This window comes from Apteryx mantelli, chromosome Z, assembly GCF_036417845.1.
Source record: "Apteryx mantelli isolate bAptMan1 chromosome Z, bAptMan1.hap1, whole genome shotgun sequence".
Taxonomy (NCBI): Eukaryota; Metazoa; Chordata; class Aves; order Apterygiformes; family Apterygidae; genus Apteryx; species Apteryx mantelli.
Genome location: NC_090020.1, coordinates 44,657,420 through 44,673,822, shown reverse-complemented (window position 1 = coordinate 44,673,822; position 16,403 = coordinate 44,657,420). Strand labels below are relative to the sequence as shown.

General features: G+C 36.9%; 1 protein-coding gene across 2 annotated transcripts in view; it reads left to right on the top strand.

The window, feature by feature from the left end:
* APC (APC regulator of WNT signaling pathway) overlaps nt 1-15,668 on the top strand; it is a 96,942-nt gene extending 81,274 nt beyond the window's left edge. For both annotated transcript variants that reach the window (XM_067316657.1, XM_067316658.1), the window contains exons 10-16: nt 612-990; nt 2,050-2,145; nt 2,985-3,124; nt 4,592-4,669; nt 5,347-5,463; nt 6,474-6,688; nt 7,205-15,668. In XM_067316657.1, the coding sequence (XP_067172758.1) occupies nt 612-990; nt 2,050-2,145; nt 2,985-3,124; nt 4,592-4,669; nt 5,347-5,463; nt 6,474-6,688; nt 7,205-13,766 (7,587 nt within the window). In that variant the 3' untranslated portion in view covers nt 13,767-15,668. The remainder of the gene's footprint in view (nt 1-611; nt 991-2,049; nt 2,146-2,984; nt 3,125-4,591; nt 4,670-5,346; nt 5,464-6,473; nt 6,689-7,204) is intronic.
* The last annotated feature ends 735 nt before the right edge of the window (nt 15,669-16,403 follow it).

Here is a 16,403-nt window from a genome sequence, read left to right as displayed (position 1 = left end):
ATCTGACCCATATGCAAGTTGTTTATCCTAACAAAAAATGATTGGTTAATTGAAATAGTTTTAAAGGAAATTTTTTTCGTGTGTGTATATAAGATTTTTTTTTAGTTCCATGTAAATTAAAAATTAATGTAATCAGTCTTATCCTTTGTCTAGGATAAGTGTATTAATTCCACAGAGCAAATAATTTTTCACTGAAGAGCATTGTTAACTGAAAGTGTGATTCATATGGAACATTCTTTTTGAGATAAAATTCATTTTAAGTATATTCTAGCATTTCCAAACTAAAGCATTTTCATCAGTATGTTTCTTTAGCCCCTTGTACAATGGAAAGTAAGAAGTCTTCATGATTAGTCTTGTAGATTAATATAGTTACATATAGTTACCACCCCATTACTCCAGCCATTTAACCACTAAGTGAGATTCATTAACATTATAAATGGTGAAGAACTGATAGTACTTATTTAATTATTTCTAAGTGGTACAAATTCTGGCACCATTATAGAAGTACATTTTCTTTTTTGTTTGTGCATACCATTCAGAACTTCATTTTAATCTAATTCAATATGTATTTTTTAAAGGTAACTGTATTTCTAAAATCATTTGACCCGCAGGTGGAAATGGTGTATTCATTGTTGTCAATGCTTGGTACGCATGATAAGGATGACATGTCGCGAACTTTGCTGGCCATGTCCAGCTCCCAAGACAGCTGCATAGCCATGCGTCAGTCTGGATGCCTTCCCCTCCTCATCCAGCTCTTACATGGCAACGATAAAGACTCGGTGCTGTTAGGAAACTCTCGCGGTAGCAAAGAGGCCCGGGCCAGGGCCAGTGCCGCGCTGCACAACATCATTCACTCGCAGCCCGACGACAAGCGAGGCAGGCGGGAAATCCGTGTGCTCCACCTTTTGGAGCAGATCCGGGCTTACTGCGAAACGTGCTGGGAGTGGCAGGAGGCGCATGAACAAGGCATGGACCAGGACAAAAACCCAAGTAAGTTCTGTGAACGGTACACGAATGTTTAAAAGATACTTTGAAAACAGTGAGTTTACAAAAAAAATCAACTTTAATCTGACTTTTTGTTGAATATATGCTAGGTTTCTTTTAAATAAATATGAATATACTTGAAGTTGAGGAAGGATTAGGAAATAGTATCTATTACAGATATGACATCCCATTTATAAATTTGGTCTTTAAATCATAGGCTTTGGTATGGTTTCCAGGCACTATTTTAGGGTTTTATATTTATAATCTACAAATTAATATTAAATTTTACACTCATTGCTATTTTACATTTTAATGAGTAATGGAAAAAAAAAAAAAGGAGAGAGAGATACATCCTTCTGGATTACCTAACTGCTTTTTCTGAATTAAGGGAGGTTTAGAGTTGCCATTTTGTAAATATATGCTGTAGACCTCTATGTCAGTAATACTACTGAAATCATTGGGCTCTGTCATGCATGTTGGAGTTTAGTGCAAGAATCATTTTGCAGAAGTGGGGATCTGAATAAGTTGTACCAATACAATTTGTGCTTTAGACAGTCTAGTTACGAAATTATGAACTCTAAAAGTTCTCAGTTATGAAACAAAGGATTTAATTAACCATCCATAAGGGCATGAAGAAAGAGACTCAAAGAAACAGCTTCAGCTTAGGTGTTGTATTATTTAATGCCTCCAGAAATTTTAAATGTATTGATTTGTGTCACTAAGTTTATTATTTTTCCAAATTAATTAGATAATTTTTTGTACTTGAAGTCATATTTCTTACCAATATATATATTCAGAATTCTCCCTAAATTCTTTTTCATGAAGAGTCTTTCAGCATCAAGTGTACTTATTTCTAGTACATAGATGTAATCTTGGGCCTCTGTGTATAAACGTTTATTATTAGTGTTCCTAATTAGTTGTCTGTTCTTGTATCTTCCGAGTAATCCAAACCCTGAAATAAATAGCAATTCATTTATTTTAAGATTAGATTCTCTTTGGAAAGCTTATGATCTAGACAAAATAATACACCTAGGAAATACTAATTGTTACCTCTTTCTGTATCAGTGCCAGCTCCAGTTGATCATCAGATCTGTCCTGCAGTGTGTGTTTTGATGAAACTTTCATTTGATGAAGAACACAGGCATGCAATGAATGAGCTTGGTAAGACCAAATGTTTTTCTCTAGCTTCTTTTGAAAAGCTTGCTGGGAATGCTGACATTCCTTTCTTGTAACTTTCACTGAATATAAGCTTTTTTACCACTCATTTAAACAATCATCAGTTCATTTGTATCAGTAGTTGCCCTGTCAGCGACTGATGCAATTTAAATGAACTTACAGCTAGACCCTTTCCCACTTGACAGGTTATTATGCAAGTTAGCATGACCTGTGGATTTTGGAAGAGTATTACTATCATGGAAACATTTGTGATTTTAGATGTATTAGACTTAAAATGGAGACTACTTTGCTGGGGGGGGGGGGTGTCACAAGCATATTGATAGGTTCCTATGTAACAGGCTGAACTTTGTAGTCCATCCTCTGTTAATTCTGTGCTACTCTTTACTATCAGTGAAAATATTCTATGTATTTTTTTCTGTGAAAATAAAATTCAGTAATAATTATTAAATTAATAATTACCAGATTTTCTGAATAGCCTTTTATGTAATTGGTGTGAGTTCATCAGCCAAATGTAATTTTTCACTGGGTGAAGTTAAAAGATGAGTGTGCTTTTTACCTTTTCAAAAATGTTCCTATTCCCACCTGTCCCCCATCATCTCAACATCATGCTACCAAGCTTTTCAGTCTGTACTAAGCACAGGACTCAAGATCCAGAGGCAGTATTTAACAGTATGTTTAAGAAATTATTATTTATCTTTCTGAGCCTTTAGGGTTTCAGATGTTTGAGGTTTTTTTCTGTACATATGAGTGTAATTTGCTCCTGGGTGTGTGTACTGTATTCTTATATTAAGCTTGAATTTTTTTTTTTGTATTCCTTTTTAAAGGAGGTTTGCAGGCCATTGCAGAGCTGTTGCAGGTGGATTGTGAAATGTATGGACTTACAAATGACCACTATAGTGTTACATTAAGAAGGTATGCTGGAATGGCTCTGACAAACTTGACTTTTGGAGATGTGGCCAACAAGGTAAGAGTAGAATTTCAAGCATACAGTAATTTCAGTTCATAGCTGTGTGTGAATTGTTGTTCTGAATTGTGTGTGATGAAAATCTCTAGGATAGGATATTACTTGCATTTGGGTTCACAACAGAAATTCCCAAAGAATTGCGCCATTCCATCCTGTTCCTAACGGAGAACGCCACAAATTGAATGTTATATCACACAAGTATAATATCAACAAGTTATTTTTAATTTGTCACTGAAACTCAGGATTTTATCTACTGGTTTTATTTCTGTATAAACAATACACTAGGTCTTTCCATAATGTCTAGCATCAGATGATTATGGACCAATGATTATGGATAATGATTGGTTTTTCTGAGAATTGGGAACTAAAACTGTTAGTTGAGTCAAATTTTGTAGAGTTGTTACTGCATGATATTACTGTCTGATGAATTTTTGCAATCATCTTCAGTCTGGATCATCTTTCTTAAATGTTTGGAGTATGTCTGGCTTATAATGGGCACTACTTCAAATAACTGGAGGAGAAAATAGATTCCCTGATTTCTAATAAGGATCTTGCTTTCAAATGATAAAAAAAATTAATAATTTCTTGTCTCAGAGTTTTCCAAGATATGAATCTTAAAATAATTTCATTTGGGCAAGACTTTTATCTTTCTACTCTAACAGAAGACATTTCAAGAGTGAATGGAAATAAAACCATGTTTCCTATTACTCACTTTTTGCTTCAAGCTTAAACACGGTAAAGCATAAATCCCTGCTACAAATGAAGTCTTCACAAAACATTGGCTCTTTAAATCATCTGATTAGTAATTGCTGCAAGGCTGAAGCTATTGGGTTTGTAGCATGAACAAAGCTACTCAGTGATATAAAAGTGTTGCGCAATTGATGAGTATCAGTTTTACTTTTTGTTTTTGAAGAATTAATTTAATTTAATTTAGTTGTGCTTTGTAACAATTTCTCATGTAAGCCTTACAGTTTTTCAGTTACTTAAAAAGGCAATTTGTTCTTCAAATGTCAGGAATGTTGATGTATTTGTGTAAGTTTTAAACGTTCATACTACTGTCTGATATAAGATTCACAAAGTTTATCTGAAAGAAAAAGTATGATTGTGAAACTCATAGGCAACCAGTAACAATGCATTACCAACTTACAGGTGAGTGTCCAGTGTGCTATCTAGGACATAGTAAAGATGTAAATTAGTAGTGTTTCAGATTTGGTCATAGACTTGTTGTCAAAAATACAAAATTTAGCACATCTTTAGCATGCAAGTATTTTCCAGAATAGAAACTGATACTTATGCTTAACTTTTTATTAGTTGTAGACCAAATATCTGTTGTTGGCAGCTTATTTTACTATGCTTTGTTAAACTTCAGAGATGATTAGCTTAAAATATAAAAGCATTATGCACAATCAAGCTGCCTAATCTGCCATTTAATTCTCTCTTTTTTTTTTTCCTCCTGATTCCTAACAGGCTACGTTATGTTCTATGAAGGGCTGCATGAGAGCTCTTGTAGCCCAATTAAAATCTGAAAGTGAAGATTTGCAACAGGTAACTTCCTTTTGCAATTAAATATTCCCTTAGCTTAGACATTTCCATCATCTTGCATCTCTTCCATTTCATTGTGTTATACTGAATTATTGTATCTCTGCTCTCCTTTCCTAATATTTACTTTAATTCTACTCATTTTGCCTCTCCACAGGTTAATTTTATGTTTGAATCCATATCTTCTTTCATGGAGTCTCTAGTGTGCTGTGACTCTTGTCTTTTTTTTGAATGAGGCTCTTTTAAATATGCACCATCCTTCCTGGTCTGATTGTGTGTTTTCAATATCATTGCCCTGTTTTATAACTGGAAAAGCTGAGAAAAAGATAATATAAATCTCTCTCCTGAGATTACATAAAAAGTCTACAACAGACATCAGAATAGAGCATGAATGTGAATTTTTGGTCCAATTTTTCAGCCAGTGTGGAAAGCAAGGAACCTGCTTTCAAATCTTTGTTTTACGTACTCACACACAAAAGCCAGTACCTTTGATCAAACTTCATACTGAAATGTTGGGACAATCTATCTAGGAATAGAATGAAAAACAAATTTCAGCAAAAGGCTAGTTCAGTAGCTGAACATTACCATTGTTAATGGATTCCAGAAATCCAGGAGGATGTGCTGATAAGCTACTAAAGAAATAGCTGTATTGAGATGCATTATTTTTATTTCTTGTTTTGCAGGTCATTGCAAGTGTGTTGAGAAACTTGTCCTGGAGAGCAGATGTAAACAGTAAAAAGACTCTACGTGAAGTTGGAAGTGTGAAAGCATTGATGGAATGTGCTTTAGAAGTTAAGAAGGTATCTTTTATGTGATAAGTTTTGAAGAGATTGTATTAATTTTACACAGAATACAGATATTATCCTTTTTGACATTAGCAGTTGGTCAAATATTTGAGGTGTTTCAGGTAGTTTCCTTTGAAGAGGAGAACTGCTTTGAGTTAACTGGGCAGCAGCTGATCACAATGTAGCAATGACATCTGAGAACCACTAATGTTTCTGGAATTTTATTTATGAGGGTTGATAGCTTTCACTGTTCTGTTTCATGAGCTGTACTGTTCTAATGGCACATTCCAATAGCATTTTTTATAATTTGCCATTTAATAAAACCATCTTCTGATTTTGTGATTAAATAAACTTCCACTTTGCCATTCTATAGATGTATATTTGGTAACCAGATAGGATTATATTCTGTCCCAGAGTCCATTGCCTGGTAATCTACAGACCCTTTTTACTATTACGGCAACTGACAAGTATTGTGGCTCAAAGTTTCTGGCAAGCAATAACAAATTCATAGATGAGGGAAGGAGAGATAAGCAAACAAAAGTAGTTCTGTGTGCAGTGCCGCCTGCCTCTAGTTTATGTGCACAGGAAGCAGAAACTGAAACCTACTTAATTCATAGTTGTGAGGAAAACTAGAGAAATAGTGGCATATGCAGGAAAACAGAAAGCAAAATATCGGGCATCAGTATACAATGTGTAGAGATTTCATGCCAAGCAAAAATTAAATTCTGTAGTTAACTGGAAAGAAGCCAGATTCCATCGTCAATGAATTTTGTTGTTTGCAAGTCTGGGATAGAATCAGTGAAGCAGTTTGTTTCTCCAAGCTGTATTTTCAGGCTGTGTACAGGCTCAGCAGGAATTACTGTTTTCATTTATTCTTGGTTCACATTTTCAAAGCTATCTTTGCATCTATGGGAGCTAGAAAAACAAGTTTGTTAAAATCTCATCGAAGCTGACTCACATATTGCTGAGGGATTATGATCAATAGTTGAAAATTCTCTAATTCTGTCATTTTATTATCTTCCCAGGAATCCACCTTAAAAAGTGTTTTGAGTGCCTTATGGAATTTGTCAGCACACTGCACTGAGAACAAAGCTGATATATGTGCTGTTGATGGTGCTCTTGCATTTCTAGTTGGCACACTGACATACCGGAGCCAAACAAACACTTTAGCCATCATTGAAAGTGGAGGAGGAATATTAAGAAATGTTTCTAGCTTAATTGCTACTAATGAGGACCACAGGTGAATATATTTTCTTGTTTTCTGAAAATCTGTAGTGATACCAAATGTATATTTACTAGACAGTTTGTATGACTGAGTTCTAATATGAATGCACATATTGAGTAGAGTAATTAAGGATTAACTTTTTTAATAGATTTGATAAGGCAGGTATTCCATTTAGATAACAGGACTATGTAAAAGGATTAATGTATTTGCTGCTTGTTAAATGATGAATTGTACTAAAAGCTTTTCCTGGAAAGAGAAATTCATTAGTTATATCAGTCATAGGAAACCACCTGAAATGGAAAATTGTTTCATATAGAGAGTGTTGTGTGGGAGCAAATTATTCATATCCGTAGCAGAATTTGATTAGCATTCAGATTAAAACTGAGGAAAAATAAGGTATATTTGCCTGGGAGAAAGCATATTTTATCTTTACTAGGACTAAACTTGCTTTATAGTGTAGTAGGTTTTTGGTTTGTTTTGTCCTTTTGAAGTGCCACTTACTAATTCTTGTTTTCAATTGCTCAACATCAGGCAAATCTTGAGAGAGAACAGCTGCTTACAAACCTTGTTACAGCACCTGAAGTCGCACAGTTTGACAATAGTCAGTAATGCATGTGGGACCCTGTGGAATCTTTCTGCACGAAATGCAAAGGATCAGGAGGCACTGTGGGACATGGGAGCAGTAAGCATGCTCAAAAATCTCATTCACTCAAAACACAAAATGATAGCAATGGGCAGTGCTGCAGCTCTGAGAAACCTGATGGCAAATAGGCCAGCAAAATATAAGGATGCCAATATTATGTCTCCAGGATCAAGCTTACCATCTCTTCATGTTAGAAAGCAAAAGGCACTAGAAGCAGAATTAGATGCTCAGCATTTATCAGAGACTTTTGACAACATTGATAATTTAAGCCCAAAAGCTTCTCACCGTAATAAGCAGAGGCATAAGCAAAATATATACAGTGAGTATGTCTTGGACTCCAATCGGCATGATGATGGGATTTGCAGATCAGAGAGTTTTAATACTGGTAATGTGACTGTGCTTTCGCCATATTTAAGTACTACAGTATTGCCTGGCTCTTCTTCCTCCAGCAGAGGAAATACAGAAAGTTCTCGATCTGAGAAAGACAGAAGTCTTGATAGGGATCGCGCAGTGGGTTTAAATAGCTATCATCCAGCTACAGAGAATACTGGGAACTCCTCTAAGAGAATGGGAATGCAGATTTCTACTGCTGCAGCTCAGATTGCCAAAGTTATGGAAGAAGTAACAAGCATGCATATTCCACAAGAAGACAGAAGTTCTGGTTCCACTTCTGAAATGCACTGTTTGACAGAAGACAGAAATGGCCCAAGAAGAACAGCCACTGCCCATACTCACTCAAATACGTACTTTCCTAAATCTGAAAATTCCAACAGGACATGTCCTGTGCCTTACACAAAAATGGAATACAAGAGAGCTTCAAATGATAGCTTAAATAGCGTCAGCAGCAGTGATGGCTATGGTAAAAGAGGCCAAATGAAACCTTCCATTGAATCATACTCAGAAGATGATGAAAGTAAATTTTGTAGTTATGGTCAATACCCAGCTGACTTGGCACATAAGATACATAGTGCAAATCATATGGATGACAATGATGGAGAGCTGGACACTCCTATTAATTATAGTCTTAAATATTCGGATGAACAGTTAAATTCTGGAAGGCAGAGTCCCTCTCAGAATGAAAGATGGGCAAGGCCTAAGCACATAATAGATGATGAAATAAAACAAAATGAACAAAGGCCGTCAAGGAGCCAAAATGCAACTTACCCCATATATACTGAAAGCGGAGATGATAAACACATGAAATATCAGTCGCCTTTTGGACAACAAGAGTGCGTTTCTTCTTTTAGATCAAGAGGATCCAGCGGTTCAGATCAGAACAGAGTAGGCTCAACTCTTGGAATGAATCAGAAAGTGAGCCAGTCCTTGTGCCAGGTTGATGATTACGATGATGATAAGCCAACAAACTACAGTGAACGCTATTCTGAGGAGGAACAACATGAAGAGGAAGAAGACAGACCAACCAATTATAGCATAAAGTACAATGAAGGGGAACATCATGTAGATCAGCCTATTGATTATAGTCTAAAATATTCAACAGAAGTTCCTCCGCCTTCTCAGAAGCCATCTTTTACTTTTTCAAAGAGTTCGTCAGTTCAAAGCACTAAAACTGACCTTATTTCCTCAAGCAGTGGGAACGCATCAGCCCCTTCAGTTGGTTCAAAGAGACAGAACCAACTTCACCCAAGTTCTGCACAGGGCAGAGGCAGTCATGCTCAAAAGACTGCCTCCTGTAAGACTCCCTCTATTAATCAGGAAACTATGCAAACTTACTGTGTGGAAGATACACCGATATGTTTTTCAAGATGTAGCTCTTTGTCATCTTTGTCATCAGCTGAAGATGAAATGGGGCGTGATCAATCCCCCCGTGTGACAGATGCTAATAACACACTACAGATAGCAGAACTAAAAGAGAACAGTGGGATTTTGTCTACAGAAGGTGCAGTAAGTGAAGTCGCATCAACATCACAACACATTAGAACAAAATCCAGCAGACTTCAGACTTCTAGTTTATCTCCTTCTGATTCCTCTAGACATAAAGCTGTTGAATTTTCTTCAGGTGCCAAATCTCCCTCAAAGAGTGGTGCACAGACTCCTAAAAGTCCACCAGAACATTATGTGCAAGAGACTCCACTCATGTTCAGCAGATGTACTTCTGTAAGTTCCCTAGATAGTTTTGAAAGCCGTTCAATTGCTAGTTCGGTTCAAAGTGAGCCTTGCAGTGGAATGGTAAGTGGTATTATAAGTCCCAGTGATCTTCCAGACAGCCCTGGACAAACAATGCCTCCGAGCAGAAGTAAAACTCCACCCCCTGCTCAAGGAGCTCAAGTAAAGAGAGAAGCAACTAAAGGTAAAGTATCTAATGCAGAAAAGAGAGAACCTGGTCCTAGACAGGCAGCTGTGAATGCAGCTGTTCAAAGAGTTCAGGTTTTGCCAGATGCTGATACGTTACTACATTTTGCCACAGAAAGTACACCAGATGGATTTTCTTGCTCTTCTAGCCTAAGTGCTCTGAGTCTTGATGAACCATTTATACAGAAAGATGTAGAGTTAAGAATAATGCCTCCTGTACATGAAAATGAACATGGAAACGAAGCAGAACCTGAACAGCCAGATGATGCAAAGGATAACCAAGAGAAGAAAGCAGAGAAGCCTACTGAAGCAGAAAAAGACATTCTGGATGATTCTGATGATGACGATATTGAAATTCTGGAAGAATGTATTATTTCTGCAATGCCAACAAAATCTTCACGTAAAGCCAAAAAGCCTTCTCAAGCATGTGCCTCAAAAATACCTCCTCCTGTAGCCAGGAAGCCAAGCCAGCTGCCAGTTTACAAACTTTTGCCTTCACAAAGCAGGCTGCAATCCCAAAAGCACGTGAGTTTTACGCCTGGAGATGATATGCCGCGGGTATATTGTGTTGAGGGTACACCAATAAATTTTTCAACAGCTACATCTTTGAGTGATCTCACAATAGAATCACCACCAAATGAGTTGGCCAATGTAGAGAATGTGGGTACTGGGACAGACTCAGGGGAATTTGAAAAGAGAGATACCATTCCTACAGAAGGCAGAAGTACAGATGACTCTCAGAGAGAGAAAAGCTCAACTGTGACTGCCCCAGGACTGGATGATGACAAAACGGAAGAGGGTGATATTCTGGCTGAGTGTATTAACTCAGCTATGCCAAAAGGAAAAAGTCACAAACCTTTCAGAGTGAAGAAGATAATGGATCAAATTCAACAAGCATCTTCATCTCTAAGTAACAAAAACCAATCAGAAGGTGAGAAAAAGAAGCCAACATCACCAGTAAAGCCCACTCCCCAAAATAATGAATACAGAGCACGTATAAGAAAAAACACAGAGCCTAAAAGCACCATTAATAATGAAAGAAGCTATTCAGAAAACAGGGACATGAAGAAACATCTTAAAAATAATTCAAGAGATTTTAATGACAAACTTCCAAATAATGAAGAGCGTGTAAGAGGAAGCTTTGCGTTTGATTCCCCTCATCATTACACGCCTATTGAGGGAACTCCATACTGTTTTTCACGGAATGATTCCCTAAGTTCTTTAGATTTTGATGATGATGATGTTGACCTTTCAAGGGAAAAAGCGGAATTAAGAAAAGGAAAAGAAGCAAAGGAAACAGAAACCAAAGACTGCACTAATACCGAGCAGTCTTCAAATCAGCAACCAAGTAATAGGACACAAGTCTGTCAAAAACACCCACCAGGCAGAAGCCAGCCTAAAACTTTCTCTCAGTCAACTAAAGATATTCCAGACAGAGGAGCAGCTACAGATGAGAAAATGCAGAATTTTGCTATTGAAAACACACCTGTTTGTTTTTCTCGCAATTCATCTCTTAGTTCCCTCAGTGATATTGATCAAGAAAACAATAACAACAAAGAAAGTGAACCTGCAAAACGAACTGAGGCTCCTGATTCACAGATAGAATCAAGTAGACCTCAGACTTCCGGTTATGCACCTAAGTCGTTTCACGTTGAAGATACACCTGTATGTTTCTCTAGAAACAGCTCCCTGAGTTCTCTTAGTATTGACTCGGAAGATGATCTTTTGCAGGAATGCATTAGTTCTGCTATGCCTAAAAAGAAAAAGCCTTCAAGAGTAAAGAGTGAAAGTGAAAAAAATAATTCCAGAAATATGGGTGGTATACTGGCAGAAGATTTAACACTGGATTTGAGAGATATACAGAGGCCGGATTCGGAACATGGTTTCTCACCTGATTCAGAGAACTTTGATTGGAAAGCTATACAAGAAGGTGCAAATTCTATAGTTAGTAGCTTGCATCAAGCTGCAGCTGCTGCATCACTGTCTAGACAAGCTTCATCAGACTCTGATTCTATCCTTTCATTAAAATCTGGTATTTCTCTAGGGTCACCATTTCATCTTACCCCAGACCAAGAAGAAAAGCCTTTTACTAGTAATAAAGGTCCAAGAATTCTTAAACCAGGGGAGAAGAGCACATTGGAGTCTAAAAAAGTAGAATCTGAAAATAAGGGAATCAAAGGAGGAAAAAAAGTATATAAAAGTATAATTACAGGAAAAGCTCGCTCCAGTTCAGAAGTTTCAAACCAGCTAAAGCAACCACAACAAACAAGTATGCCTTCAATTTCACGTGGTAGGACAATGATTCATATTCCAGGAGTTCGAAATAGTTCCTCAAGTACTAGTCCTGTTTCCAAGAAAGGTCCCCCACTGAAAAACACAAACTCCAAGAGTCCCAGTGAAGGCCAAAGTTGCACTAGTTCTCCAAGAGGAGTCAAGTCATCAGTGAAACCTGAGCCAGCTCCTGTAACTAGGCAACCCTCTCAACAGGGTGGATCAAGTAAAGGACCTTCTAGATCAGGATCTAGAGACTCCACTCCTTCCAGACCTCAACAGCAGCCATTAAGCAGGCCTCTGCAGTCTCCAGGTCGAAACTCAATTTCCCCGGGAAGAAATGGTATAAGTCCTCCCAACAAACTGTCTCAGTTGCCAAGGACGTCGTCTCCTAGTACAGCTTCAACTAAATCTTCAAGTTCGGGAAGAATGTCATATACATCACCGGGCAGGCAGATGAGCCAGCAAAACCTTACAAAGCAAACTGCCTTACCTAAGAGTAACAGTGGCATTCCCAGAAGTGAGTCTGCTTCAAAAGGATTAAACCAGATTCTCAGTAGTGGTGGATCCAACAAAAAGACTGAACTGTCCAGAATGTCATCCACAAAATCTAGTGGAAGTGAATCTGACAGATCTGAGAGACCTGTTCTGGTTCGTCAGTCAACTTTTATTAAAGAAGCTCCAAGTCCAACTCTAAGACGGAAATTAGAAGAGTCTGCTTCATTTGAATCTCTGTCTCCTTCCAGGCCAGATTCTCCCACTAGATCCCAAATACAGACGCCAGTTTTAAGTCCATCTCTTCCTGATATGTCTTTATCCACTCATTCAACTGCCCAGACTAGTGGTTGGCGAAAATTACCCCCTAATCTGAGCCCTTCTGTGGAATATGATGGGAGACCAGTGAAACGTCATGATATAGCTCGTTCTCATTCTGAGAGTCCATCTAGATTGCCAGTCAATAGATCAGGAACATGGAAGCGTGAGCATAGTAAGCATTCCTCATCGCTTCCTCGTGTCAGCACTTGGCGAAGAACTGGAAGTTCTTCCTCAATTCTGTCAGCTTCTTCTGAATCCAGTGAAAAGGCAAAAAGTGAAGATGAAAAGCAACATGGAAGTTCTGTTTCTGGACCCAAGCAAAGTAAAGAAAGTCAAGCACCAACAAAAGGTACTTGGAGAAAAATAAAAGAAAACGAAATTCCTCAAATAATGAATGATCCTCAGCATTCTTCCTCAGGTGCAGCAAATGTCTCTGATTCCAAAACTCTAATTTATCAGATGGCACCAGCTGTCTCTAAGACAGAGGATGTGTGGGTGAGGATAGAAGACTGCCCAATTAATAATCCTCGATCTGGAAGGTCCCCAACTGGAAATACTCCCCCTGTTATTGACAGTGTTTCAGAGAAAGAGGGTGTGAATGGTAAAGATTCTAAAGAGAGTCAAGAAAAACAAAATGCAGGGAATGGAAACGTTCCTGTTCGTACCATTGGTTTAGAAAATCGCCTGAACTCATTTATTCAAATAGACAGTCCAGACAAGAAAGGAACTGAAGCAAAACCTGTGCAGAATAATCCCGTTCCTGCACCAGAAAATAATGAAAATACTGTTAGTGAGCGTACACCATTCAGTTCCAGCAGCTCCAGCAAACATAGCTCCCCCAGTGGCGCTGTTGCAGCAAGAGTGACTCCTTTCAACTACAATCCAAGCCCCAGGAAAAGTAGTGCTGACAACAGTTCTGCTCGGCCATCACAAATACCAACACCGGTAAATAACAGCACAAAGAAACGTGACTCGAAGACAGAAAATACAGACTCCAGTGGAACTCAGAGCCCTAAACGCCATTCAGGCTCTTACCTGGTGACTTCTGTCTAAATGCATCAAAAAATAAAAATAAAAAAGTAAAACTGATGTATTATTTACAGCAGCTATGGAGAAAAATTTTGTTTCAAATGAAACTTTAAAAGACTGGGGATTGGTTTTATTTGTTGTTTTTATTTTTTGTAAATAGGTTTGATTCTTGTTAGAGGGTCCTTGTTCTGGAAGCCATATTTGATAGTATACTTTGTCTTCACTGGTAATATTTTGGAGGGATGCCTGCTTGACAGTTTGCAGTAAAATTGCTAACGCAATTATATTTGTACAGTATGTTTAACATGTACTTAATTAGCATCCCATCCCATAATCCTTTAAATATTGCTTGTCTTGAAATCATGAACATTACAGATAGAGACGATACAGTCATATTGCTTTATCAATCACTTCTAGATTACAGACTGACTAAACTACATCAGGGAAGAATTGGTATTATTTATGCAAAAACAGTATACTCAGTTTTAGTATTTGTGAGTCCATCTAACCCGATAATTAATCATGTGGCTGTGAAATTCACAGTAATATGGTTTCTGCTGAACAAGCTTTCCCAGCCTGCTTTTCTGCATGAATGGAACTGATGGTTCATTTTCCGAAGTAATGATTAACATTTCTGTGGTCACATAATGTGCATAGATAGCTATGGTGTAACGATTTACACTTTTTGTGCTCTGCAACAAAAAGAAAACTGTGTAACTGTAAAACCTTGAACAAAATTATTTTACCTGAACTAGATTTTATCTTAAAGTAGGTAGAATTTTTTTGCTATGCTGTAACTTGTTGTATATTCTGGTATTTGAGGTGAGATGGCTGCTCTTTTATTAATGAGACATGGGTGATGTCTCAACAGAGACTAAAATGAACATTTCAGAATAAATTATTACTATATGTAAATTGTGTGTGTTACTTCTGCATTACGTAAAAGGACGGTATTTTATTTTGAGATGTCACCTTATAATGTGTTGTATAATGCACTTACACTTAAGGCCTGGTCCAGCAGAATCTTGCACCTCCACTCTTCGCCCTTTATCCCTGACAATGGCTGTTGTAGGATGCTTATAACAGTTGCAGGATCAGGCCCTAGGTCTTCTGTACTATATTTGTAATTGAGACGGTTTCACACATCTCAGGTGCATAACAAGGCTAAAGGCAGGGTATTTCCAGAAGCCAAGCAGTATAATTGTTTTCATGACTGCAAGCCTGAAACAATATTGTATGTATAAAAGTAATATTTATAAAACAAAAGATTTTTTTTAATTGGGAAAAATAATGTAGAATGTGAAATAGTGACTGTAAGATGAAATTTTAATTCTATTTGAAATCTTCATGCATTTTTTTATTTATTTTTTAAAAATGATCAAGGGAAAAATATTGCAAAAATACCATGATAAGAAATTTGTTACTATAGTAGAACAATTTTATACACAAACCAGGACATTTGCTGCCTCAAGCCTTTTTGATGTGAATATGGTTTGTGTGTAAACAGTGCTGAAAAGAGAAATCTGTGCTTAAAATATATATATGGTCTGAATTTAGATGAGATTTGGTTTAAAGTAGAAACACTTATAAAAGAATATAATAGTAACCATTGTGTGTATGATTGACCAAATCATGATATAGCATTTCAGTTTGTTGTGTATCTCGACTCGACTATTCTAACATTAGCATTTTAAATAATTGGTATTCATGATTCAAAATGCCCTGATTTCAGGATTCCCTGAAATAGAGCAATATAATTTTATGGTAGCTTTAATGCAGTTGTAGAGTGTATCATATCTGTGGCTATTGTACTTCATTTGACATTGAAATTAATCTATTTTTATCTTAAATTCTGCATATGAAATGCACTTTTTATAACAGAAATGAGATACTATCACCAGAAGTCAACTAAGATTAAATTAAAAGCCAATACCAAAATATCATGTTGGAAGAAGTGGTATCTTATTTCCTCATTTATACTTTGTCTCCCATCTAATTTGCTTATAGACATGCTATAGATCTTTCTCATCTGGTGAATCTTTAACAAGCAGCACTCTTCATTTAATATATTTGCATACAGTAGTCATCACAAAAACCTTTAATAGGAATATTACTGTCCTTTTAAAGATGAAGAACTAGAGATGGAGAAAGATTGTGATTTGTTCAAAGTCAGGGCTTCCTATTGGAGTAAAATACAGAACTCCATCCCTGTGTTTAAAATGCAAGACTATCTTTCATATAAATTATGTGATACTTTTTTTGTGTTGGGCTTTTAACTGTTAACATGTAGGTATACTGTGTAATCCAGGATGGTCAGTTGGCATCAGCTTTACATCTACATCCTGCTAGGTGTTTAAAGTTAAACTGAATCCAGATAAAGAAATTCTGATTGCAGTTTTATAACTGAGCTATTAAAAAAAAAAAAAGATGAGGTGAAATAATAAATAACTGTATGTGTATCATGCACTAGAATGTCTTTGAAAATTGCAATGGCCTCTGTGGATAGTCTTGGAGGTATTTCATGATCATTATAATTGGGAAGTTTCTCTTAATATCCTTATAACTAGCCTATATTTGTAGCAAAAATGATATAGATAAGATAAACTTCCCAACTGTAAGGGTAGTGAAATGAAACTGAACTGAACTGAAATATGCTTCCCA